Genomic DNA, 24920 nt, shown 5'->3' on the forward strand with positions numbered 1-24920 from the left:
CAGTTTTAGGGTAAGGAGTCATCTGTGAATAAATGCATAATCTTTGCTTTGCAACTAAGCAGTGTACTGGATCAATTCTCCCCACTCAGAAATCCCTGTGGGCAGAGGGAACTAAAGGTAGGGAAAAGTGTGCAATGGGTAGGAAGGAACAGGGTATGTATTCATACAGCCTACTGTATGCAATGGAGCCTTTTCCTCTTCCCATGAGAATGCAGACCCTTTTCACAGTGGACACAAAAGAATGCACTTGTGTCTAGCATGTGTTGCCTATATATTAAATGGTTAGCAACTCTATCAAATGAACACAAGGGAACAAGGATTTTGAAGGATCTAGGGATGAAGAAACTTTAGTAAGTTGAAATAAGACAGAAATGTATGAGAGCTTTCACCTTTAACCTGGAAGGTGTTTGCTTCTCTTAATTAGATAATTTGTGATGTGTTAACTGGAGATCAGGAAGGATTTAAGCTAAATATTAAAACTGTCTGGATACCTGACAACTGTTACAACGATAACTTCATAAGGCTGAGATGTTCTAACTTCAAATGTTTGATACATATCTGTAAGGTTAAGTAAAGTCATCTTATGGCATGAATGATACTGTAACATAAATGCAAAGAAAGTAATACTGAACCACCAGAATAAAGATAAAGCTCCAGAAACCCTTTCTGAGTTGAGCAAGGTCAGCTAAAGCCACTCACAGGCTATGCAGTGACCTGGTGCAGTGAACTAATCTGTGATAAAAGTAATTTCAGAAATTAAGCATAAAACTACTATTATTGCTTGCAAAAGCTTAGATTCCTTTTCCAACACACCTTGAGCTTAATGTGAGGTCACATACACCATAAATCATTTGATAATGAATATACAAATTAGATGCATAGGAGATAAAAGGGATGTGAAGGGATAGTTTTTGGAGCTATTTCTCCAAGAAGATATTTCAGTGCCTATTACTTGTTTTGTTCCTGCCAAACCAACATTATAAGAGAAATTACCTGCAGGTTTTGCTGCTAGAAAACTGTCTGTCATTTTAGCAGAAAAGATAACTATTTCATTACTAAAATAAAGACTAATAATAAATAATGAAATAAAATTACACCTGTATTTAAGCTTTCTCTAAGCTCGACACACAGTTTGAATAAATCTAGGTATAGTTTAGAGGGAACATTGGATAACTCAGGATTTTTTTCACATTTGTTGTTTTCTTTTACTAATTATTTTCTCTTACATACTTTTCAATTCACAAATAATGCTCTTGGACCCAAAAGACTGTAACATTATAACCATAGAAATTTTGAGATTTTGCTTGGTTTGAGTGAGAAGTGAATCTCTACAGTTTTGGCTGAACGTGAGTTTGAGTTTTTTTCTTTAAAAAACCGATTTTCAACTGTGGAAGCCGTGAAATCACTGCATATAAATTAAGCCATCACTGACTTTATAGATCCTATGTCACAGAGTGTGGCATAAAGTAGTTTTTTTATATTCCCAGGTTACTCTACCTCTGTGATGGAGGTGGAGAGGCAAGGCAGATACGTCAGCAGAAAGTATCCTAAACCAGAGGAAATGTCTTGAGTTCTTGAGTCCTTACCCATGTTCTCGCATGAGAATTTACTGAAAGTAACTGCTGAGTTTGACGCATTTCCATTTTTCAGGGCAAAATGAGTGGACAGGTTGACAAATATTTTTTATCAACATGTATTGTCAGTCTTCAGTTTGAAGAACCCATTTTTCATATATCTTTGCTAAATCCAGGAATATTAACAAGAATCATATTTCTACACTTACCCATAGGACATTATTATAAGAATACAGTAGGTGAAAAGTTATGTAATGAGCCCAGTATCTATCAATATGGTTCTCAGGTTTATAGGAATAAATGATGATTTCTAGCTATAAATGGATTTCCATGCAAGCTGAGGCTGGTGGAGATAAAGGGCTAAAATTTCTAAAAGCTTTTTGAATTGAATCGTCAAGGATCTTTTGTCAGGATTAGCCATTTTAATCTAGTTCTTACACACATACATGCATATATGCATATCACATAGGAAAATTACATGTATCACTATGCAGGCTTGGAGAGCAAAATATCTCCCATATCCTCAGTAAAGCAGTTCTTACACACCAAAAATATTGAGTTTGTCCTGTTTGAAAATTTCTTATAGTATATTGCTGAAACTTGTTTAATTAAACAGAGAGATGATTTCAGCCTTTCTAAGAAAACTTTGCTCTGCTTAAGAAATGATATATATCAATAACAGCAATAAATTAAGCACTTAGTCTACTGCCTAATAGGAATCTGCATTGAATACAACAGGGGAAAACTGGGATCCTAGGTTTCACAATATAAAAATCATTTTTCAATTAGGTACTTGAGTAAGTCCGACTCTTGCCATTTCTCTTGTGTTGTCTAAAGGAATTTCATTTTTTTTTCTGTTGACTACAAGAACTTAGTTATATCAAATAAAAAAAAATGTAAGCCTATTCACTCTTAGAGACTTATGGAGGTTACAGTTTTTAACATCTTGGCATTTAAGCTTAATGATTCCTAGGGCTTTTTATTTACCTTCCATTAAAATGCAAATGTGAAATGAAAATGTAAATGCTCCTCTAATGCTGTATATTAAACAAATCCAGTAATTGCATTTTGTGTCTATATAAGCATGCGGTATTTTGTGTCTATATATGCATGTCTGTGTACATATATTTGTATATGTATGCGTACATGATGTTGCACATACATAGTGCATATAAATATTAACATACATGTGAAGTATATATAAACAGGAAGATTTGAAATTTTAGTGATCTCCTTCTGTTCCCCGTTGCCTATGGCCAAAACAGAATTTTTAACCTGCAATTAGTTACTTTAAATACCTAGTTTGGAATCTTTAAATACCCAGTTTGGAATAAATGCTACATGTGTTTGTTGCCAGGGTGATATGAATGCAGAGCACTTTTTCTTAAACTCAGTAGATTGAAACCCCTTTGTTCTGTGTTATACAAGTCTAGCAGTCAACCGTGAAAAAGCTTATTGTCTACCTTGAAACTGGAAACTATAGTAAAAGAAAAATTCTGTGCTCTTGATATGCTAAGTATGAAATTTTAATTGCACACACAGAGGAATTTGGTATGCTCTGTACAACTTATTTAATCATTACATGAAGCTGAAGGTACTGCCAATTTTAAATGGTATAACTGAATGCAGAAAGGTATCCTAATATCTTTAGGCTGGGACATTCCTTCCTTATCTGTATGGATACTGAACTCACAGAAAAGATACCAGACTCACAGAAACTCTCTGTCACAGTGCAGAAACGGGCCTGGTTAGAAGCAACCTCCTACACAGCTTTAACTCACACACTGCTGTAGGGAAGCTCCTTCACACATGGGAAGCTCCTTCAGGTGGTAGCACATGGAATGATAGGAAAGGAGCAGGGGCCCTTTGCACACAGTATTATCCAGCTTTTACCCGTGTCAGTCTCCATACAAAACTAGGTTAGGGTGGCACAGCTGAAAGTGGCTTCTTTCTATTGCAGCTCCTGAGGGGTCAAGGCCAAGGTCAAAGCACTAGTGCAGCTATCTAGGAGGCAAGCGGATTAAGAAGGGCAGCAGAAGTCATGGTCTCTGTCTTCAAAGTCCTTTGTCCGTGACATTTCTTCACTGTACACTGACTGCTATTTGCAAAGGACTGAGAAGATTCATTTCTTTCCTACAGCCGGGACAATAGGAAAGGTGGTCTGCATTACAGCATGACTTGTCTCCCAGAGGCCTTCATTAAAGGGAGAGATTTAGGGAAGGATTCTTTTTCTTCAAGTAAGGCCAAATCCGCAATATCCATGGGAGATATATTTTGAAATAGCAATTTATTTGTTATAATTTGCTTAACTGTTGCAGCTCTATTCTGACATGTTTTATGAGTGCTAGCTTTTTCCTCTGAAGTGATAGATTTATGAATAATAATAGAGTGTGCTGCTTTCTGCCCAATTTAAAATGAGTACCTTGATACTGGAATGAATTTTGTACTTAAAATTGTCTTTCCACCTGTGAAGACAGGAATGACTATTCAGTAAATACCTGCTTCATGAATTTCTTCTTGTCCAGTGTAAGAGGAAAACACTTGCCCAAAGAACTTATATTGCTGTTCTCTAAAGTTGTTTTGCAGATAGTCCATCAGCATAACATAGCCAGACTGCTGCATTGTAAGGACTTCACAGAATACAGCTAACTAAAGAAAGTGAGAAAAAAAGAAATGTCAGAAGTCATAGCAAATTAACTAGATTCCAGCAACAGGCAAAACCCTGGAGAGGAAGTGTTGTGTAAACTCTCCTCGTTGATTTCTCTCAGGCGGTACTGAACTTTTTTTGGTCTGTACCAGCAGTGAATCATTACTCCAACACCACTCCACTTCCCCAACCACTCCACTGCTGGAGCTGTTCCAGGCCCGTTCACCACGATTTAGCCAGGGGAATATGGAAAGAGTGTTTTGCACTCCTCTTAATTTGGGCCAAAAGTTGTGATAGCCTTTGGAGTTAGGAGGTACATTCTTACTGCCTTGTAAGGAAAGCAATGACTCAGAATCTAGTCCTGAACTCAAAAAGGCAAAAGATAACATACTTAAATAATATATAGGTATAGATATAGATGACAGATATAGATGTATTTAATGGCTTCATGAAAAATTAAAAACTAGATAAAAGAAATGTCAGGTTGTTGGTCTAGTAATGAACACCATGAGCTTTTACCATATACATAAAAAATGTTTTTCTTTGGAGTTAAGAAGAATTGTTTAGATTTAACACATTAAATGAATTACCTGGTCTTCTGAAATAGTAATGGTATCTTTAAACACAATCCATTCAACTGTTTCAGAGCAGGGAGGAGTTGATAAAGATCCATTATATGTGTAATATTTGTCTGTTGCATTTGGTAAAAGGTTCAGCAAAATAAATGGCTCTAAGGCAGCCTGCTTTCCTGAAAAAAAAAAAATCTTTCATAGTCAGATAGTTAAAACATTGCAGAAACACTGAATAAATGGAATTACAACTCTCCAAAAGAGCTTCCGTTATGAAAACAGGCTAATTTTGAGTCTATTCAAAATTTGACTTCCAGGGAGATTAGCATACAAACAAATTATTGGGCCTTTCCCATCTAGTTTGAGTAAATATTGTTCAATAACAATTTTGTATAGTTGGGAAGGTCTGATAAGTTACATCAGTAATAAAGTAACCAGTTCACTGGTTCCCAGTAACTCCCTCACCGGTAAGTGTACTAGTACATGTCCGAGATGCCAAATCTTTGTCTCACTAGTGAGCTTCAAAGAAAAAAGAAATACTTTAAGTCCTTGTGCTTGGTCTCATGAGAAAGTTTCAAACTCTTCCTGAATTTGGGCAAGCTGTTGTAATCTCACAGGATCTTAACCTCTGTAGGAACTCACTGCCTACAGAAAAGTCACCATGTTGGAACTGAGTTATATCACTCTTGTCTATGGAAGCATCCCTTCTACAGATCAGGGAGTTTTAAAACATTGATAGTACAGTGAAAAGCTGCAACAGCTTTACACAAAACGAAAAAAGAGGAAAAGACGTCCCCCAAGAGAGTATGATGTTTCTCTTTGTTGTCCTGTGAAAATAATGTCAGCTTTTTCATGTCGTCGGTTTACCTGGTATCTTATCAGCTGGGAGTGTGCATGAGGAAGAGCTGAGCGTCCCTCCAGAGAAGGCCAAGTTCATGTTTGTATGGCAGAATTTTTCAGTTTGGGACTATTATCAAGGATCTGTTTTATTGTCAGATGCATCCAAAATAGTATTTGTTCTTTACATCTTGGAATAAATGTGGATCCTTATATAACTCATTTCAATTCAAAGTCAGTGATTTTAAATTTCTCCCTCTTTAATAAATATTCACTTATGAATATTAATACTGTGTGTTAACTTGCGGTTTTCCAGATATATTTCTTCTTGAAACCCTTGGATGGATTTCTGACCTGTCCTTGTCTTCATAATTCCTTCCAAATTTAGTGAGAACAATGAATTACATCAACAATTTATTATAAATCACTGATGGTTTTTTCTGTACAGTAACTGTTGTTCCATTGCGTTAAGCTTTAGAAGCTAGTTCTTCTCTCCTCTCTTAGCCACATATAATGAAAGGGAAACATATAACAGTGTTGAGCAAAGCACTCCTGTTTCTGCTGTTTACATGTTAGCCACCTTCAGACAGCAGCTATTATTGCTATCTGGTAAGTGTATAGCTAATGCATTTCTCTTTCAGGAAAAATGAATGGCTAACCCATTTTACACAGAGGCTTGGGGACATGAGACTTCTCATTTATACTAAGAATCCTGTTACAAACTTTGCACCTTTGGATTTAAAATGCCATTTAATTTGATTGACAATCTAGAGTCTAAAACCAAACATCTAAAAAGAATTATGAGAAACAGACAGTTTGTCTAGAAGGAACAAGACTGTTCCTCTGTAGAGATTGAGAACCCAGCTACTCTAACTCAAATATGCAAAATACAAGATACGACTGACAAGGATAGATCACGTATATAGCAGACAAGGATAGATCATGTGCTATACATGTTTCTTGAGGATGAACAACTTGATTTATTCATGACCTGAATTTTCAGAGCTCATTCACATTTTATTCAAGAAAATCTCATTTTGCTCATTGTTGAAGTGTCATGTACTAGCTGTATTTTGAGTCTTGGTGCTTATTGCTCCACCCAGAACTGTAGGACAGCATCTGCCTTGATGAAATATTCTTTCTCCTCTGTGTTTCATGTAAGAAGACCCTGAAAGATAATGAATCCTAACTGCTTTATGTGCCCAGCCCCTCTGTTTTTGTAAGTTACAAAAGTTAGTCCTTGTAATATTTATTGAACATTTGTTTTCTGGAGATGATCAGCTGCAATTTTAGCATCATACCTTCAAAAGCTTTTAAGATAGGGACACTAACAGCCTTTAGCACTTTAACCTCATCAGCTCTTAAAGGGTTTTACAAAACATAAGTATTATTAAGTATAGGGAAACTGAGGCAAAGTTAGCCTTTTACATAGGATCACAGCCATGATGCAAGTAAATATCCCTGCTCAAAACAGTGCACATTCATGTTTTTCTTTGAAGCCACAGTGAAACTGAGTTAGAAATAAGCCCAGATCTCATTATGCACTACCCCATAATCTCTGTACTCTGATGTAAAACCATGAGGAATTTTAAAATACCAAAGTGTCAACATTTGGTTTCAATACTGCTAGTGTAAATATAATATAAGTGGATTATTTCAGATTTACACAAGGGTTACTGCAAAAAGAATTCATCTCCACAGAGTGTACAGAATACTAATATTCATACAGACTCACACTTGTAAGACATCTTGGATTGTTGCAACGGTGTTATTTGCCTTCCAACAGTATATAAAATTCAGAAATGTATGACTAAGAAACCTCATAAAATAAATCAGACATTTCTCTTGAGTTAGCATTTAGAGTGTTGTAAATTCCTTGTGATAGTTATTCATTTACACTTACTGCTGTTAATACAAATACTCAGTTTTGGGGTAAACTAAATAAATAAATATTCTTGTTTCTAACACAATAGATCCAGCTAAGCTTTAGCAATCTGTATACAACAATCCCTTCAAGAAGGTTTGCATAATTATGCTGAAATGCAACTTAGTCTAATCAATAATCAATAAAATGCAGGGATAAACTTACCAAAACGACTAACACTATCTACTCCATCAATGATTGGATTATAATCTGGATTGTCTTCTGGCCCAATCTGTTAAAAAGAAATTTCATTTTTTTCTTGAAATACAGGCTTCATGAAAAAAACTGAAGGTCGCATTTTACCACCAAAACTATAGATGATATAAAGCAAAACAAGCATGTTTGCCTGTTTGCTTTTTTGTGAAAATAAATTAGAAAAATATGTGCAAATTTTTGACTCACTGATCATACGCTGGAACCAGTTAAATTCAGTTTGAACATCTGCTGTATTTCAAAGCTTATTTAATGCCACAAAGATATATTTTGTTTACCTCAAACAAAACTGATAGAGCTCTTAACTTTCCATTTCCTTTAATTGCCTCTTCAAAATTTGTAAACTGATCTGCATCATAGCAGTATATTTGCATCTGTAAATAAAATATATTCAAATGTTACATACATAAAACATATATTTAAAAAAATAATCAATGCAGTTCCTTATATTCCTAGTCTGAGAAAAATCTTCAAGCAATGAATTTGATATGAGTACATGAATTTGTTACACATCTCACATGCATTATCCGAAGACACAGAATGGAATTCATCAGCTTTTAGCTATCTACAAACTATCTGTCTTAGAAAACCATTAAGTTTGCAGGAACTATCCTTTCAAGGAGCATGTCATTTGCTACCAGACATACAGTAAGTCTAGATAACTAGCTTATACTGGACATCTAACCTAGGGATGAATCTTTAAGTCGGGGTAACCCCCTCTTAAGTTTCAGTAAGGCAGAATTTCCCTACGGTATCTGCCTCACAGTAAATTTAGAGAAGCATTGGTAGTAAAAAATTGCCACATATTTTGGGACCTCATTTAAGTGTAGTCCTGGGCATTGGCCTCAGCTCAGCCACCTCTCTCTGTTCTGATGCAGTTGGGAAATCTCTTTCCACGCAAGGTCACCAACAAGGGGTGGGAGTTTGCTACTCCTACTTCCTCTTCATGAGATGGTGACGGAGGAGAATCTTCTCTTCGATGCCATGGCAGGAGTGTGAGTGGAAATTTTTAAATGGCTATGAGGTAGAGAAAGCCACACCATCCAGGGGATGATCCTGGCCACAGCTCTCCATGGAGCAGAGGAAGAGAAGAGACCACCATGGGCCCATGGCTTTGCTCTGACAGACAAAGCCACAGTGCTTCGAGCGAGGAGCAGCAGGGCTGCGTGCCACAGCTGCACCTTTTTGATCTGAAAACGATCCCATAGCCACTTCAAGAGTTAAGAGTATGTATTCAGAGTGCCCCCGTGGCACTCAGCTCAGCAAGAGCTGCTCCTCTCCTCCTCCCTGTCCCTGAACTTCTGCAAGCTGGGAGGGAGAGTCACTAGTCTGTGGGAAAAGCAGCCAGCCAGACCTTCTTCAGCAGCAAGGCTGCTGGCGTGGCCGTGCTGGGCTCGGTGGGAGCCCCAAGCTCTGCTTGCGTGGTGGCTCCTGGCTCGCCCTCTAGCTCCCAGGTCTGAGCTCAGCCAGGCTGACGGGGCTTTGTCTCTGCAAGGCACAGTGGCTCCTCACTCCTGCTGACTCTGAACAATGCCCCAGCTTTGAAAAAGCTCCTTCACACTTTAAATAACCTATTACTGTAGAATAAGATGGGCCAAGCTCTTAGGAGTTTAACCATTAGTGGGAGTTTAGCCTTTATCGGATTAGCTGGACCAACTCCTAATGCACTGTTAAAATGCATGTGTGAAAATGCACAGTTTAAACATCTTCAGTGTGCCTTACATTTTCGTTTTCAAATGCATCATTTAAATATTATCAATTTTGATTTAATTGATGATTATGCACAGAAATAGACTTGAAATAAGTGATAAACGAAGTTGTTAAATAAACAATGTGATTATCCGCAGAACTACAAATCCTGAAAATCTATTCTGTACTTTACCTCAAGAGGAAATTTTTGTCCTTCCAAACTATGTTCTGATCCATCTGATGATATGTTGCATTTTCCCCAGTGAAATGTGATCTTGCTTGCTTTAAATATTGTGTCTAAGCCACCTCCACTTACATAATAATCATTTGTCAGGTTTATTTCCACTGAAGAAAGAGAGAGAGAGAGAGAGAGAGAGAGAGAAAAGGAGGGTCAACATAAAAGCCAGCCAAGGCATCTATGACTCTAGTATTTCAGTGTTTGGTGCCAAAAGGTAAATACGTTATAGTTCTTTTCCTGCACTTCATAAGCAATTTGATGGAAAGTTGATTATTTAAACCAAGTAAAAAGTGTGTTAATCTACTATTAACACAGAGAAATATATTTCATTTCATTTCATGCTGCAATTCATAAAATAATTATCTAGTGAAGTGAAGTATTTTTATGAACTCCTATCATCTGAAACTAGCCACAGAATCACACTAAACCAAAGCTCAGAAAAACTGGCTTAGCCATGAAAATGTCCTTCTAAGAAAAGAAATCCCTAAAATACAAACCTTCCTGAAAGCATATGCAGTTGTAAGAAAAAGAGACCCCTGCCATTAATTATTAGTATAATTCTAGATGCATACCATGAAGCAACACTACAAAAAGAAAATCTTATTCAGTTACAAGGAAGACTGTCCTGTCTGGGAGAGCCCATAGTTGTGGAACATTTTGGCACAGAAATAAGTCATGATGAGTCTTCATCACACTGTAGTAGTATGCAAACTGTTAAAAGCCTGTACATTTTTCTACTGGAGGGAATTAGAAGGGTGGAAAAGTCTGAAACTCCACATTTGGCTTTTCCACCTTCAGCGATTGTGGATTGTTTGACCTCTCGCTAAAACAGTGATAGTGGAGTTCAGCTTCCTTTCGTTCCTCTCCTCAAGACCTTGAAGTCAAATTTAACTGAAAAGCTTAGCAGTTCCTTTTATAATATCTGAATTGCTATAGGGGACAAAAAGCTCAGATCACTTTTATAGACTTTAAAGAGTTTTTCCTCAGAGCTCCCTTTAAAGGAGAAATAAACTATTTATCTTAGCTAGGAGGGCAAGAGGGCAGTAAACAATTTGTTGAGTGGTATGTAGGAACTACCTGATGGTGCCAAGAACAGAAACCAGGAATAATGACACTAAAATAAAATAAAATGGCTGGCCAAGGGTCCTACAGGATTTGGTAGAAGCTTAGAGACAGTCATTAAGAGATTCCTTATTCCATACCTATGCCTGAGAGAAGAAAAAGAACTTCCAGCCAAGCAGTCTGTGGTACTATTCTAGATTTATACAGCGAAGTCGTTCTAAAAAGATTCATTTGGCAATGCAAATGCCACCATAAGCTTCTTTTATAGTTGGTTAAAATAGGCACTTGTAGGCATACTTCATCTCTTCCTAAAATACATTTCTAAGATAGGTTAGACCACTGGACCATAAAAGCACCTATTTCTCTTCTTTGACTATAACAGGAAGCTGAAGTGAGTAATTTAGATGCAAGTGTTTACATTATAGGTGTCTAAAGATAGGTGAGGTGAATGCCATACTTCATGTTTGAAACCACAGCTAGTCCATGAAGTGCTTCTTGATGGGTAGGTAATTTTATTCATACTTTAAAAAATCATTTTTGCATTCTTACTGCATATTCTAGATATGTAGTAGTAGTAATCATCATTTTGCAGCAAATGCTACATTACTGTTTAGCTTCAATAAAGTACTCATGACGAGATGATAGTAATCATGTGATTGCCCTGGTTCTATCTGTCTGTGCGTATATTTCCATTTGTGTTTTGTGTTTGAGTGACTTCTCTCTTACGCTTGGCCACTGTCATCATCTGTTTTTTTTTCTTTTATGGATGAACTCAGAAACGCAAATGCTAAGGAAAAATAAAATGGAAAATGAAAAATCATTAAAAGCCCTTGGTTGACTGTCCTATATCAGTTTTCTGACTCATTTAACTCCACACATGAAATCTGAGATTTTACCTGTTTTGCCAGTATTGTGAATGAAAGTATCTTCCAAAGTTTCCCTTTCCCACCCATGGAATTTAAGTTTCTTCAGATTCACATTTACTTGGGTAAGATCTTCATCTATATTAATAGGAGATTGTTTGGCACCATTGCAGGATGAGTATTTCTTTCCCCAGTTCTTTTGGTTCAAAGTTCCTAAAATGAAAACATTTGGGGTAAACAGTTACATACATTGAATGGGACATTTAAAACCTAAACTGGTTCTAAATACTATTTAAAACTTATTTTTTTAACATAGGAATGTTAAGACACAGTTTGCAATCTGTGATCAGAACACTTTTCCTTCTTAGGCCTCATGAGTAGCAAAATACTCAGCACACAAACCTTGCACCCTACCTTTCAGAATTAGGTCACCTTTTTGATCATTTTAAAAGTCAAGCATGTACGATTATGAATGCCCAGGGAAAGAAGAAAACAGAAAAACTCACATACAGTACGCAAAAAATAAAATAGGAATGAAATAAACTTTCAGATGAAACAAACTGTAATTCAAAAATCTTTGGGAATTGCTGCAAAACCTTCCTTTCTAGACAGCTGTTTTTATCATAAGAATGTTGCTAACATCCCTTCTGCCCGCGGAAGTCAACCAACCAATAAGATTTTTAAATAAACAAAAGCAGTAAGATCTTTAAAAAATCCTTATGCAAAGGAAAGAAGGATAAGTCATTTCACCCTGAAAAGGGAAAAGGTTAGTGATGCTATGGCTAGAGAGCGTGGATATATGGCCTGGCTTTGACCAGAGAGAACTCTGTGCATAAGTTCTCCAGCCACTTCTCTACACTGCAGCCAGGTGAAAGCGGATGGGAAGCCTTGTGCTTCAGCAGGGCACATTTGCCAGGGGACAGGGGACCATCATGGCATTTCACTGCAGACAGTTTTGTACACAGAAAAGATGGACACAGACTGCAGGTCCTTGAATTACACCAAAATTTTTTAAGAAAAATGCTCAGGTATTCAAGAGCTTAGTGCAATGGGTTCAGAGCTGTTCTGAGAATCTTTTGATTACATATTTATATAATACAGTAATATATATAACACTATATTTTTTGTGTATTTACATATACACACACACATAAAAATAAATACTTTTTCCTGGTAATTCTGGTAACACTTCAAGAGGCTAATTAAAAACAAAGGTTGACTGTGCAGACTTACAAAAATATAATTGCTTCAGTTAGCTAGTAATTAAGAGCTAATATTAGTGCATCCAATGCACACATCTGAATGCTATTAGATGTGCTGAAATGAGGCAGTGCTCATTTATAGGCTGCTGTAGTACATCCCAGTCTGTCAGCAGAGGATTTGCTGTATTGTACCCCAGGCAAGGACAGGCCTCATATTGCACACAGAAAACTCAGAAAAGGAGGCGAGATGCAGCCAATACTGTAACCATGACAATAGGCAGTAATACAACATGCTCATCTGGATAGCTAGCTACCTAGAAACAAAGTTGGGCTAAATTATTCAAGTATTAAGTAAAGCAAGTTACCAATATCACCTTGCCACACCAGAAGTACTGCAGGTCAGATGGTACGTAAACTCATTTATGTCTTTCAAACAGGAACAGAAGAAACTGTTAGGCATAACATCCGAGGGAACCAAAATGAGTTTTAGTCATAAAGTTATGAATCTGAGTTTCTTGCAGCTGACAATTACGGCTCTGTACTGGTGCCCTTGGGAATATACTGTGTAAGATTTCCAGCTCCTCCTCAAGTAATGCTTTTCCTGGACATTAACTATGAGTTACAGTTTATCACCTGGGAAAATAATGTAAGATTCTGATTTCTAATGTATGTGTCATAAGAAAAGAGTGGCTAATAATATTCCACTTTCTCTCTCAAAAGCTCCCTGAACAGATTTTGAGTTCAAGTCAACCAAAACTTGGAGATGAATCTGCTAAGATCTCCTATAGCAAATTTCACAACAATTATTGATGGCTTTTAAACCCAAGAAATCCAATTTTATTCAAATATAACCTAGAATAATTAACTTTTTAAACAGCAGAGCTTTCAGACAGGGTCAGACAGAACAGAACAAGCATTTGTGCAGAGTTCTCATCTTGCCCCTTGCATCCTTTCAGACAGGCTCTTGTTTCCAGGTTTGGTTTCAGCCAACTCGGTGATTTTCCAAGCTGCAGCAAACTCTTCAGAGCCCTCCCTGGCTCTTTGAAAGGCGCTGCCACTTTTGGCCTGGCTGGCTGCCTACGGCCTGGCTGGCTGCCCACGGCCACCCCTCGGAAGTCAGCCTGAGTCCCCCGCTCTGTGTGGTGCCTCTTTCCCTCCTTCCTTTTGCCACAGCCCATGATTTCCAGAGGCTCCTGCAGTATGCCCCAGGGAAGAGCGATCTCCTCTCTCTTTCCACTGACCTACTCACTCTCCTTGCCCACATGCAACCTCTCCTTTAGAATATCATCATGAATCTTTTTCCAACATGTGTTTCCCTTATTCTGTTCTTTCCACCAGTGACATTATAATTGATCAAGAATCCTACTTGTTTCTCTGTCTCTCACCACTGCACTTTCAGGCACTTTTCTTCCATGTTTATTTTGATGAATGTAAATTTTGTATTTTCCCTTTAAATTCCCTGCTAACCACCATCAAGTTCAATTGAACATACTAAAATTAAAGACATTATAATCTCCTTCCACTTTTCCTAGTTTCATATTTTGTATTTCAGGATTTGTTATGTAGAATGCAAATTCTTTGACTCAGTAGTACTACTACTATCTGTGCCTCAGCACATTATACAACAAATCCCTCGTGCAAAGTTAATAATAACAATAGTAATCCTCACACATCCCAGAAGACAGTGTTGTGCCAACACTATAATCCATCACAGCATCTCAATTCAGGGTATGTGGAATTATGCAGGACGCTAGCTGTAGGCAGTACAGTGATGCCTGTGGCCCAAGTGAGGAAATTTGTTCTTTCATTCTGGATGTGAAGTATTGTTAGTATTGACAGGAAGAAAGCAGAGAAGTTAGAAGGCATGGTCTGACGAAGAACGTTATTTCCTGTCTCCCAGGAAGACCTCAGTCCTATGAAGTGGACTTGCTAAAAAAGATTTGATAATCTGCTTTTTCTTCTATGTAGAAACAATGGCAAATTAGTCAAGCAACTTACTGTATAAAGAAGATTCCCCTTTCATAAAGAGCTTTGCAGTTTGCCCCTTATTTATGGCATCTGCGAATCCTTCTGCCCCAAAGAAAATTAGAGCAGTGACCTTCATGTAACTACATATTGCAATACACTTGCCAGTAGTCATGGTACGAAGCTGATCTGTGTATGCTATGAAGGAGATGCAAATACAGTTTGTGCTACTCTCTGGTTGACAAAAAGAAAAATACCTATTGCAGTTCTATGAACATTAATTAAAATCATCCAAGAATAAAAGAAAAGTACTTTCACAGTTGCAAAAGACAAGAGATAAGACTTCCCACTAAGACAAATTAACCAACCCCCGCAGTGTTCCTGCTGGCAAATTTGAATAAGTATTTGACAACTTTTAATCAGTTTTCTTCTTTGTGGTCCAGCAGTTGGTGTAACTGAAAAACCAAATAAGCAAAGGACAATATTATTGCCTACAATTGCAGAATTACACACAAGTGACCTTAGCACGGAGTAACACAGGCAACATGGAAGCTCTTTTTTGCAAGTGTGATGCAAAAACTTCTCTGAAGTAGAACAAGCTATAGAAAAAAATGATACTGAGTCACTAATGGGGACCAAGATTCCATGTTCATTCCATATGTCAAGAGCAAAAACAGTCGCATAACTACTGAGAAGTTGTATCATTATGAAAAGCTACAGAATTAAACATAAACAGGCCTGTAGCAGGAATACAGGGAATTCCAGAAGGAACTGGAAGTTCAGTCATGTTGGTTCACATTATGTTTGGACAGTAAAATACACTTTGTTGCATAAATCCTGCAAGTGTTGGAACAGATATTGGCTGTGTCAACGTTAGCAAGTAGCGGAGACCAAGAGAAGTGGATTTATTGAGTGAAACAGTGGGGCTGAGGACCAGGTATCCACAGTATTTCAGAAGGTTTTTACCTCAGAGACTAGCTCTGTGTGGTCCCACAGGCTGAATGCCCAGTAGCAGTTGAAATGCATTAGGTGCACATTTCCTGTTTAATTTCAGCTGAGATGAATCCAAGTCATACACTTTGAGACAACTTTGCCTTGTGAACCAAAGCCTGGTGAGTGGGGAGCAAGCAGGAGATATGCTTCATAAGTCCACTCCTGATCTAAACTAAAACATTGTAAATGCACTCACTGTAGGCAGCAGGTGGTGAAACTGCTCTAGTTTACATGACTTGCACAAAGCCAAAGAAAAAGAGAAAGAACCAAATGTTTTTAAACAAGAGCAGATTGTTTTACTGTAGGTGTTATAATGGAAATCATAAATCAAAGCAATGATGTGAGCCATTTTGAAAAATACTGTTGGAACTGAGCTTTAAAAATGAATTCCCCCAAACTGTGCTTTGCTCAGGAAGAAATCCGAGAAGAATAAAAATGTACATGATACAACTCGAAACGTGCACAGAGAAAGCAATGTTTGTCAAAACTGTCAGCTCCAAAGAAGGAACTGACAATTCTCAGTGAATGAAAATGAGCCTGAACGCAGTAGATTACAGGTTACATGGAAGACTGCTTATACCGTAACACCTCTTCTTGCCGAGGACAAGATGTCCAAAGAAAATTTTCCTGCCTTTTTTTTCTAGGAATTGTTCATACGCAGCTCTGTGCCTCATCCTTAGCCCCACTGATCTCAGCTCTGCAATGAGAGTCCAATTCCTGCTTTGTACTCCGCTCTTTTCTGCTGCAGTCTTTTGAAAATCTGGCCCATAATACGTTACCACACTTCTGTCTTTTGTTAAAATACTTGAAAGAAAAGTGTCTGTCAAACAATTCTGTGTGTCAGCAACCTAAGCAAGTAGAAAGAGAGAGCTGTGAAGCTGCGTGGGCTCTGGTCCCCTCAGCAGTTTGCCAGGAGCGGTGTTTCTCAGAGTGCTGACATGCTACTGTGCATATGTCCATTGGGCTGTAAACCATCTGTGAGTATAGCTGTTTACTACCATGTATTAGTGATGACTGCATAGAATAAATAATTTACACAAAATGGAAGATACCCTTTTAAATCGGTGGAAGATATATACAAATAATGGAAAATTTAAACCTGAAACCAAAGGAATCTGATTCTGAATACATTAAACAAATACTCTGCATTTCTTCTTCTTACTGAACATACTTGCTGTAGAAACAGGATGTTAATAACAAAGCTTTGGCTTTATGGGACTAATAATGATGTCAGAAAAGTGTATTAGTGAGGAGACAAGTTATACTTGGAAGCACTACCTTTCAGTAAGTGTTGTTTTCACACCAGAGTTTGCATTCTTAAGTCTCATTAGGATCATGTTTCTTGTGAATGAAGGTACGCTTTGCATGTGTGCCCTGAGGAACTGTAAGAAGCCTTAAAGTTAATGACAGTTACAGAAAAAGAAATGCTTTAAACATATGTCAAAGGGAAGAAGCCATACTTTGTAAGCATAAGCTTTGAAATACTAAAAGGCTAAAACCATTACGGTTACGAATAGTTTTAGTTCAAAACTCAACTCTTATCCATTGCAGAGTCTCTGCCTCTTGCACTGCCCCTGCAAGTGGCAATATAGCTCGAGTAAAATAAGGGGTAGTACAGAAACAATCATAAGACTGATTCACGTTTTCTATTGCTCCTACCTCACTATTTTGCAAATTAAACTGATGAGAACCCTACGGTTTATGTTATAGATGAAAGAAAAAGGAGATGGATTTTTTACCTCTACTTAATTTGTTCCTACTCCATTTTGCATCGGCTTTTGCTTCTTCCATGAATATGATTACTTTTATATAGACAGTTTGAACATGTATGGGGAATGAAGGATGTCCCCTCTGTGTGGATTGCTAGAAATGGCTCTGCCTTAGCAAAAACCTTATTGACTTACCACTTTGAAACGGTTAAGTGATTTCAAGGGTGTTTTTCTTTCTTTCTTTTTTTTTTTTTTTTTCCTGAGTAAACTCATTTTAACCCAAGATAACAGGAATAAGGTCATGAAAAGATGCGGGTACTTAAAATGGGACAAAGTTTAAATTTAGATGTCCAATCAAAATCTGTTCTGAATAACAGACTTCATTTCTTACCTCTTTGTTTCTGACTCACTATTTAGATTGTGCATACAAACTGGATCACTAGAGCAGACAGAGAGCAACACATCTCAGTATGCCTCATATAGTAATGGCTAATGTGTTCAGCTTGTTACGGAAAGGTGTACAATGTAGTTTTTCATCCTCCGAGTTAGAAGAGTAATTTCAATTCATATTTTGGATTGAGTGCATGAAGAGTTGGACCAAAAGAGAGGTGCTGCCAATACCAGTCTTGTGATTCTAGCTATAGCTCATATTATAGCGGTCCTAACATGAACCATTCTATCTGGGGAACCAGCTTGGTCTTCAGAAATGAAAGATCTGTTTAACATACTACTGAGTAAAAAATGAAGTTTCTGTTTCATCTTTACGTGCATTAGAAGCATTCTGGGGTTTCATGTGTTCCCCCCTCCCCCAATTTGGCCACCTAACCAAAACCCCAATGATCCTCACAGCCCTCTCCATTAAGCTTTCTACAAGTCTTTCGGATTGAAAAAAGCCCAGACTTTAAGGGGTGAAAAGACTTGCCAGGACAGTGTCACAACTACAGAGAAGAAATTTTGGCTTCCAGTTTTCAACTTAGCCAATTATTATGCCTGTCTCAGCTATTTGATTGCTTGTGGGTTTTCCAAGATGAGATTGTTTGCCAGCATGTGGGTCAAGTGTTCAAAAATGAAAGTAATTATACTGGTTATGTTAAGGAGAGTCAGATCAAAGATTAACCGCAAGAACACTCTGAAAAACTTTCATATTATTTAAACTATCAAAGTTCAACACTAATAAAGTAACTTGCTTTTAAATGAACAGGAGCCAAATATAGTTATCCCACAGATATTTTTTCAGCACATATACAGTGACAGAAAAAATTTACACATTTTTACACATTTCACTAGTGTTAAGATTTAATAATTCAAATGAAGCAAACAAATGAACAAAAAATTCTTGTTACTTTGCAACTAGATGCATTCAGGCAACCAAAACATCTAATTTACCATTTTGTTTAGCACCTTATTTGTAATTTTCATATCTAAATATCACCATACCTACTTTTTATGTTAATATACTTCAATATGTGCACACAAAAAGACAATACACACTTTTCAAAAACAGACAAATATGGATTTAACTTTAGGAGAACAACCTGAAAGATGGCACAACACAAATCTGAATTCTGATATGTTCATCTTCTGTGTTCCTCATATAAAACATGCTTGATCACTTACCTCTTATTGAAATCTAACTTGCAGGTGAGAAAAAAACTGATGAAACTTTTTTTTATCTTCAGATCATCAGACCTATAATTTTATAGATTTTAGTGGCAAAACTTTCTGGAATATTATCCAGAGCAGCTCCAGAAACCTGGTAATTTTGTGTGTTTGCAAAATGTTTCCACAAAAACATTTGCAGAAAATAAACAATGGTCCAGTGACATAGGTGCCAGGAAGGTTAAATTAATATATATGTACATATTCTGAGTAGAATAAAACAAGTAAACAACACAACATTTGTTTTGCATGAATGAAAACATTTTTTGCAACCTCAAATGAAATATTGGGATTTGTATTTGAATTTTAACCTTTCCCCCCTGATTCAACGCTAGCAATTTTCAAAATGAAAACTTTGTTTCCAGATTAAAAAAATTACTTTTTGCTTTGATAATAATGAAATAAAACATTCTGGATTTTTCCATATTTTTTCATATTTCTGTCTTACTTATTTGCACCTTAACTTTGTGCTTCCTCCACATCTCCAGTCACTGAGACATTGCTCAATAAAATAACCCAAAACCAACTGAGGGAGAAAATATTTTCTTTTTTTTCATTCCATCTCATAGAATAAACATCATCAAATTATAGTTGTTGAGATAAAAAGGAAAACTGTAATCAATATTATAAATAAGGTGGTTGTCTGGTGATTTTTCTTCCTGGAAATCAATCTGAAAATGATTCATAGTCAGACTAAGCAAATTACTGAGCAAAATGTGTAGGAGGATAAATGCCAACGGACAGCTTTCTTTCAATATAGTAACTATTAGCTGTTCTTCTTCTCCTTCTTTCATTCCTGTATAAATCTGGCTATTGTTGGATACTTAGAAAATACATAATCAAACGCTTCTATGCTAGACACATACAGGAGATAATCACTGATGCTCCATTTGCAGTGCACTCAGTGGGATAGATGTTTAGATTAGGAGAAAGATTATGGGAGAAAGTCACTCAACCATTTAAGATACCTCCTCTCCATTATTCTCATCCCATTGCTCCTGAGCTTGCACATAAATGTTGCCAGAGAATCATGTAGCTATATAAAATGAAAACTTGCCAAGTATTTTTGATAATTAACATAGTTCTGATAGCTTTGAATCATAGTTTTGATAATTGACATAGATCTAAACTATATTTTTCAAGTAAGTTTTAAGCAGAAAATTTGGGACAGTGTTTTGATAATTAACATAGTTCTGATAGCTTTGAATCATAGTTTTGATAATTGACATAGATCTAAACTATATTTTTCAAGTAAGTTTTAAGCAGAAAATTTGGGACAGTGTCAATTGGGAAAATGCCCAGTTAAAAAAAAAAAAAAAAAAAAAAGAGGAAAAACATATTCTGCCTTCTGTTTTTATTTCTCTTTTGACAATATGGGAAGTTCAATGGAAGCCTTGATTATATCTAAACCTTGTTTTCCTTTACCTATAGTAATACTTCAGAACATGAAACTGAATACAACGTTGTTGAGTGACAAAGGTCATTTTAAAATCACAAATAATCAGAGCTGAAAACAGAACTGGAATACATGGAGCTGATTCACTTTCAGTTTAACAAATACACGATGTCTTTTGGCCGGGTTGAGGAACACAGCCTGTGATTTCATTTCATACACCTTATAGTTGCTTTTTTATTTATTTTATTTATTATTTATTTTATTAGCTGTTTTTTATTTATGTTTTCATGCTGGGTATCATAGATGTCAACTAGATGCCATGGCATTGTCCAAGGCCTTTTTGGTCTCCCACAAGGAAAGGACTCCCTACCTGTTCCTGAGGTGTTGGGCATACCTCTACTAAGGAAGGATGTAGAAAGTGAGATGGCCACTTTGTCCCCTAAAGCCCACCTGATTTGCAAGATACAAGCAAAAAAGCTTTCCAGTGCAGGAACAGCCTCACCACAGTTCAGCCGTTCTTCCTGGAAGTAGACCTAAAGCTTACTCCCTTACTGCACAGAGAAGAAATGGATATATATCATTCTTCTATTGCTGAATAGGGGGATTAACGGAGTTCTTTTCTCCCTCTCCTCCATGTCATACAAGTAACAGCTTATTTGAAATGTAATCACTGCGTATGACAAAAAACGTGTAGAATCAAAGCTTGCACCAATTTTAAACAGACCATAAAAAACGCTCTTTAAAGGACCATCAACTAGAGCAAAGAAAGAGGAAGCAGTAATCAACTTCAAGTGCAGCATTTAGCATCTGTCTGGTAAGTGACAGTTGATGTAATCCCAGGAGATGAGCACAAAGAAACCCATCTTCAGTGGCAAGGGAGTTCATTTTAACCAGAGTGCGGTTCACCATTTAAGTCTAATGAATTGCACGAGGATAGTCTTGGCTTTTCACTCCTCATTATTACAAGGTAGATTCTGCTGTATTTTAGAAATGATTTTGGGTGGTAGAACCAGGCACTCGGTACAGAAACAAAATGCAACCATGTATTTAAAAAGAGATCTGCCATTTCCTTCTCACCTTCTCAACAGATTAACAAATCTAAAAATGTTTGTTTCCACTGAGAAAACTGTCTCTTTTTCTCTCCTGTTTTGGTGTGCCCTCCCTCCTTTTTTTTCCTCTTTCCTTCCTTTCCTCCCTCCCTCCCAGAACATTAAATTTTAATAAACAGCTTCTTTAGTTTCATGAAAAAGTGCTCTGGTATAGCACAAAGGCACTTTTTCCTTTTACCAAAGACTTGCACTATTATGTTGTTATCACCTCCAAAAACAATTTCTGTCAGTACTGACCTATCTACAAGACTAATATTTTTAATAACAGCCACAGTCAAAAGTTATGATCCGAAGCCTGTTAAGTATATAAATAAATGACAAGCAGGTTCAGTGGGCTTTGGATCAGATATGCTATGCATTCATAAAAATCTCTACTAAATAATACTATTGGAACCTTGGATGCAAAAATTCCACAAATAACCATGAAAATGTTGGCATTTACCCTTGAATATCAAGAAGGCATTTATCTCCACTCTAAAGAATAATGTAAGGATCCTGAAAAGCAAGGACTAGACAGTAATAAACCAAAGTAAGACAAATATAAGGATAAAAAAGAATACTGGATTACATCACTGCTCAGTCAGCCCCAGCAGCTGCCAGTAGATATATTACCCTTGCATCCAAGAGAGCATAAAAGTAATTCTCTTTTTTTTGCTCCCTGGATTCTCATATTACAAAGCATTAATTTTTTTATACACTGAAGCCCCTATGTATCTCGAGAACAACATACTAACATACGAAAGCAAGCTCTTCTAGCATCTAGAAGACATGATGAGCAGGAATTTGCTTTATAGTACTGTACTGCGATATACGGATTTCTTACACAGAGCTATATCTGTAGGTGTGCTAAAGTACATGTTTCCCTATTGTATATTATTTTTTACCTCACAAAGCCAATTCTACTTCATAAAATGGCTCTTAAGCAAGAACTTCAATTGCAATAGCAAAAACTCTCTTCCCCCTCCCCCCAAAAAATTAAAGACAACCTTTTGAAAATGTTAATGAGCACTAACTTTTTAAAGCAACAGCAAAGGACTCTTTGGAATGTACTGCAACAAGCTATTGTCATAGCTAGGCAACCAGCACCATTGGAAAAATAAAAAGTTACACGTTTGTAAATAATAATAGTGCACTACTCTCAGAGGAATACAGAGATACCCAAGAAATTTAAATCTTTATGTTTGAGGAAACGAGCTTCATACACCCATAGCTATGATTCTGTGTGTGTCCTTTTTAAGCAACTTATCCTTTTTTTTCTAATTCAAAGTCACTAAGATGGATCACTTAACTAAATGTATCACTGAACTAGCCGGTCTGTAATGCTTGTATTTCTAATGATGCCCTGAGTTTGCTTTTGAACCGGGTTTCCAAAATCAGTGGGTTATTTTGACTGGAGAGACAACCTGAATATTTTAAAATGTACAAAAAATATATAAGTGGCAAGAAAATAAAACCCAGCCCCCTCCCAGTATTCCACAAACCTTTCTGGACTAACACTGGGCTAAGCATAATTTCAGTGTTATTGTTATGTTTCCATTTTTCTGTAGATATTATAACTGATTCTTTCAGAACTGCAACAGCAGTATCAGTGGACGCATATAAGATTCTTCCTCTGATAATGCTCCGTGTTACATTTCAATAACGCTATTATGTGAGTACTCTTTTTTTCAGCCTACTGTATCTTCAGAAACACTCCCTACCAACTCTTCCACTGAATGGGGTTTTACCAGGCTTGACATGACAACAGCATTATGTAAATTACACAGTAGAATTTCTTCCAAGTTAAAATGTGTTGTATGAATCTATTTTTTTCTTCTGCAAATCTATAAAAAGGCCTAACCGGGTTTTAAAAATCTTTCAGTATTAAGAACTTTCAGAGTTACGTTCAGTGCTGAGCAATTGTTCTTAATTATGCATTGTTAAAAGCAAATGAGCAGTGGGTATAACTCACCTCAGATAGGGAACTCACGGTCCCTGAATAGCATTTATCCTCACAGCTTTTCCACTTTATCCTGCAGTACAAACTATGCTTGTAATGGATGGAAGCAGCATTAACTGCTACAGAGATGTGCACTTAATGCACCTCTGGACAGCTGTGCCCATGCATCTCTGGGCAATTGTGGTCTTACATCTACCTCAGTCAGCTAGTAAGTTCTTGTCCCTCTGTGAGTCTTGTGGTGCTACATGTCCTAAACGGGTTTGCTGCTGTTAGGAGCCCTGATGTTTGCATCATATTTTCTGAAACTAAGAGTTAAGTCATTGCATAGTTTGTATAGAGAAAGAAATAGAAACAATAGCCTAACCTACTCCTCCCCGGTCACAGGCCCGCAGTGAGGAATCCAGTTTTTTATCAGTACTCCTTTAAATTCACTAAACTCTTTAATGGCTTGGCAACTGTATTTTTCTTTCCATCTATAGCTAATACACAGAACAATCAACTTCTATGAAGATTATGTCATCATTTTTCTCTTTTATTTCCTCTGTGAAGAAAATATTTTTTTCCTTTTATTTCTACAAGTAGAAAAATAGAAGAGGATCAGAGGAGCATATGTTATTTTCTTTGTTCACATTGTTACCTAAGGATCAAATGTAGGGCACTTTTTATCATTTTATCAAATATACTCTTTAATTCTTTTCACTAAGCCATTTGAGGAGGAAGAGATCTAGTGTGCTATACCAGAGTTGGACAAATTAAAGGCGTGTTTCTTGGTTTTTATTATTTTAAGCAGGAAGCTGCTATGGCAGAAGCAAGAGGAATTTATGGTATTCCTCATGCATTAACATCATCTAACCATCAACCCTCTCCCCAGTGCGGAGGAGCACTTTCTTTCTACCACAGTCTTACCTTATGCTACCATTCATACAAGGGAAATCAAGAAGTGCTAAAGGGAGATTGGATGCAAACAAGTGCATTTAGTATCCAAGGAACCCAGCAGTTCTAGATTTGTGGAGGGCTTCTATTTAAGGAGATGAAGATTGAGCTTCATTCTGTGAAATTTTATCTACTATTTCCTCTTCCTCCCTTTCCCCTCTTGGTGGCAAGTATCAATTTTATGCCAAAGGAAAAAAACTTATGCTATCTAAACAATCTTAAAAGTTTAAGTTATCTTGAACAATAGACTTATAATTAATGAATTACTCCAGAGTAAAAATTTTCTGACAAGAATCTTCTCTGTTCAGACTGCTAGGAATTGGACAGCCATAACTAAAATGATGATACATGGAATTTCATGTACTAAATAATCAGCTATCAAAGAGGGTCCCTCAGGCC

General features: G+C 36.8%; 1 protein-coding gene across 6 annotated transcripts in view; it reads right to left on the bottom strand.

Moving 5' to 3' along the window:
• Positions 1-24920, bottom strand: part of PTPRZ1 (protein tyrosine phosphatase receptor type Z1) — a 136225-nt gene that overhangs the window by 52443 nt on the left and 58862 nt on the right. For all 6 annotated transcript variants that reach the window (XM_026112988.2, XM_026112986.2, XM_026112985.2 and 3 more), the window contains exons 3-8: positions 11650-11829; positions 9647-9798; positions 8043-8138; positions 7717-7783; positions 4812-4969; positions 4073-4223 (exon numbers count right to left, since the gene is read on the bottom strand). In XM_026112988.2, the coding sequence (XP_025968773.2) occupies positions 4073-4223; positions 4812-4969; positions 7717-7783; positions 8043-8138; positions 9647-9798; positions 11650-11829 (804 nt within the window). The remainder of the gene's footprint in view (positions 1-4072; positions 4224-4811; positions 4970-7716; positions 7784-8042; positions 8139-9646; positions 9799-11649; positions 11830-24920) is intronic.

This window comes from Dromaius novaehollandiae, chromosome 1 (genome assembly GCF_036370855.1).
Source record: "Dromaius novaehollandiae isolate bDroNov1 chromosome 1, bDroNov1.hap1, whole genome shotgun sequence".
Taxonomy (NCBI): Eukaryota; Metazoa; Chordata; class Aves; order Casuariiformes; family Dromaiidae; genus Dromaius; species Dromaius novaehollandiae.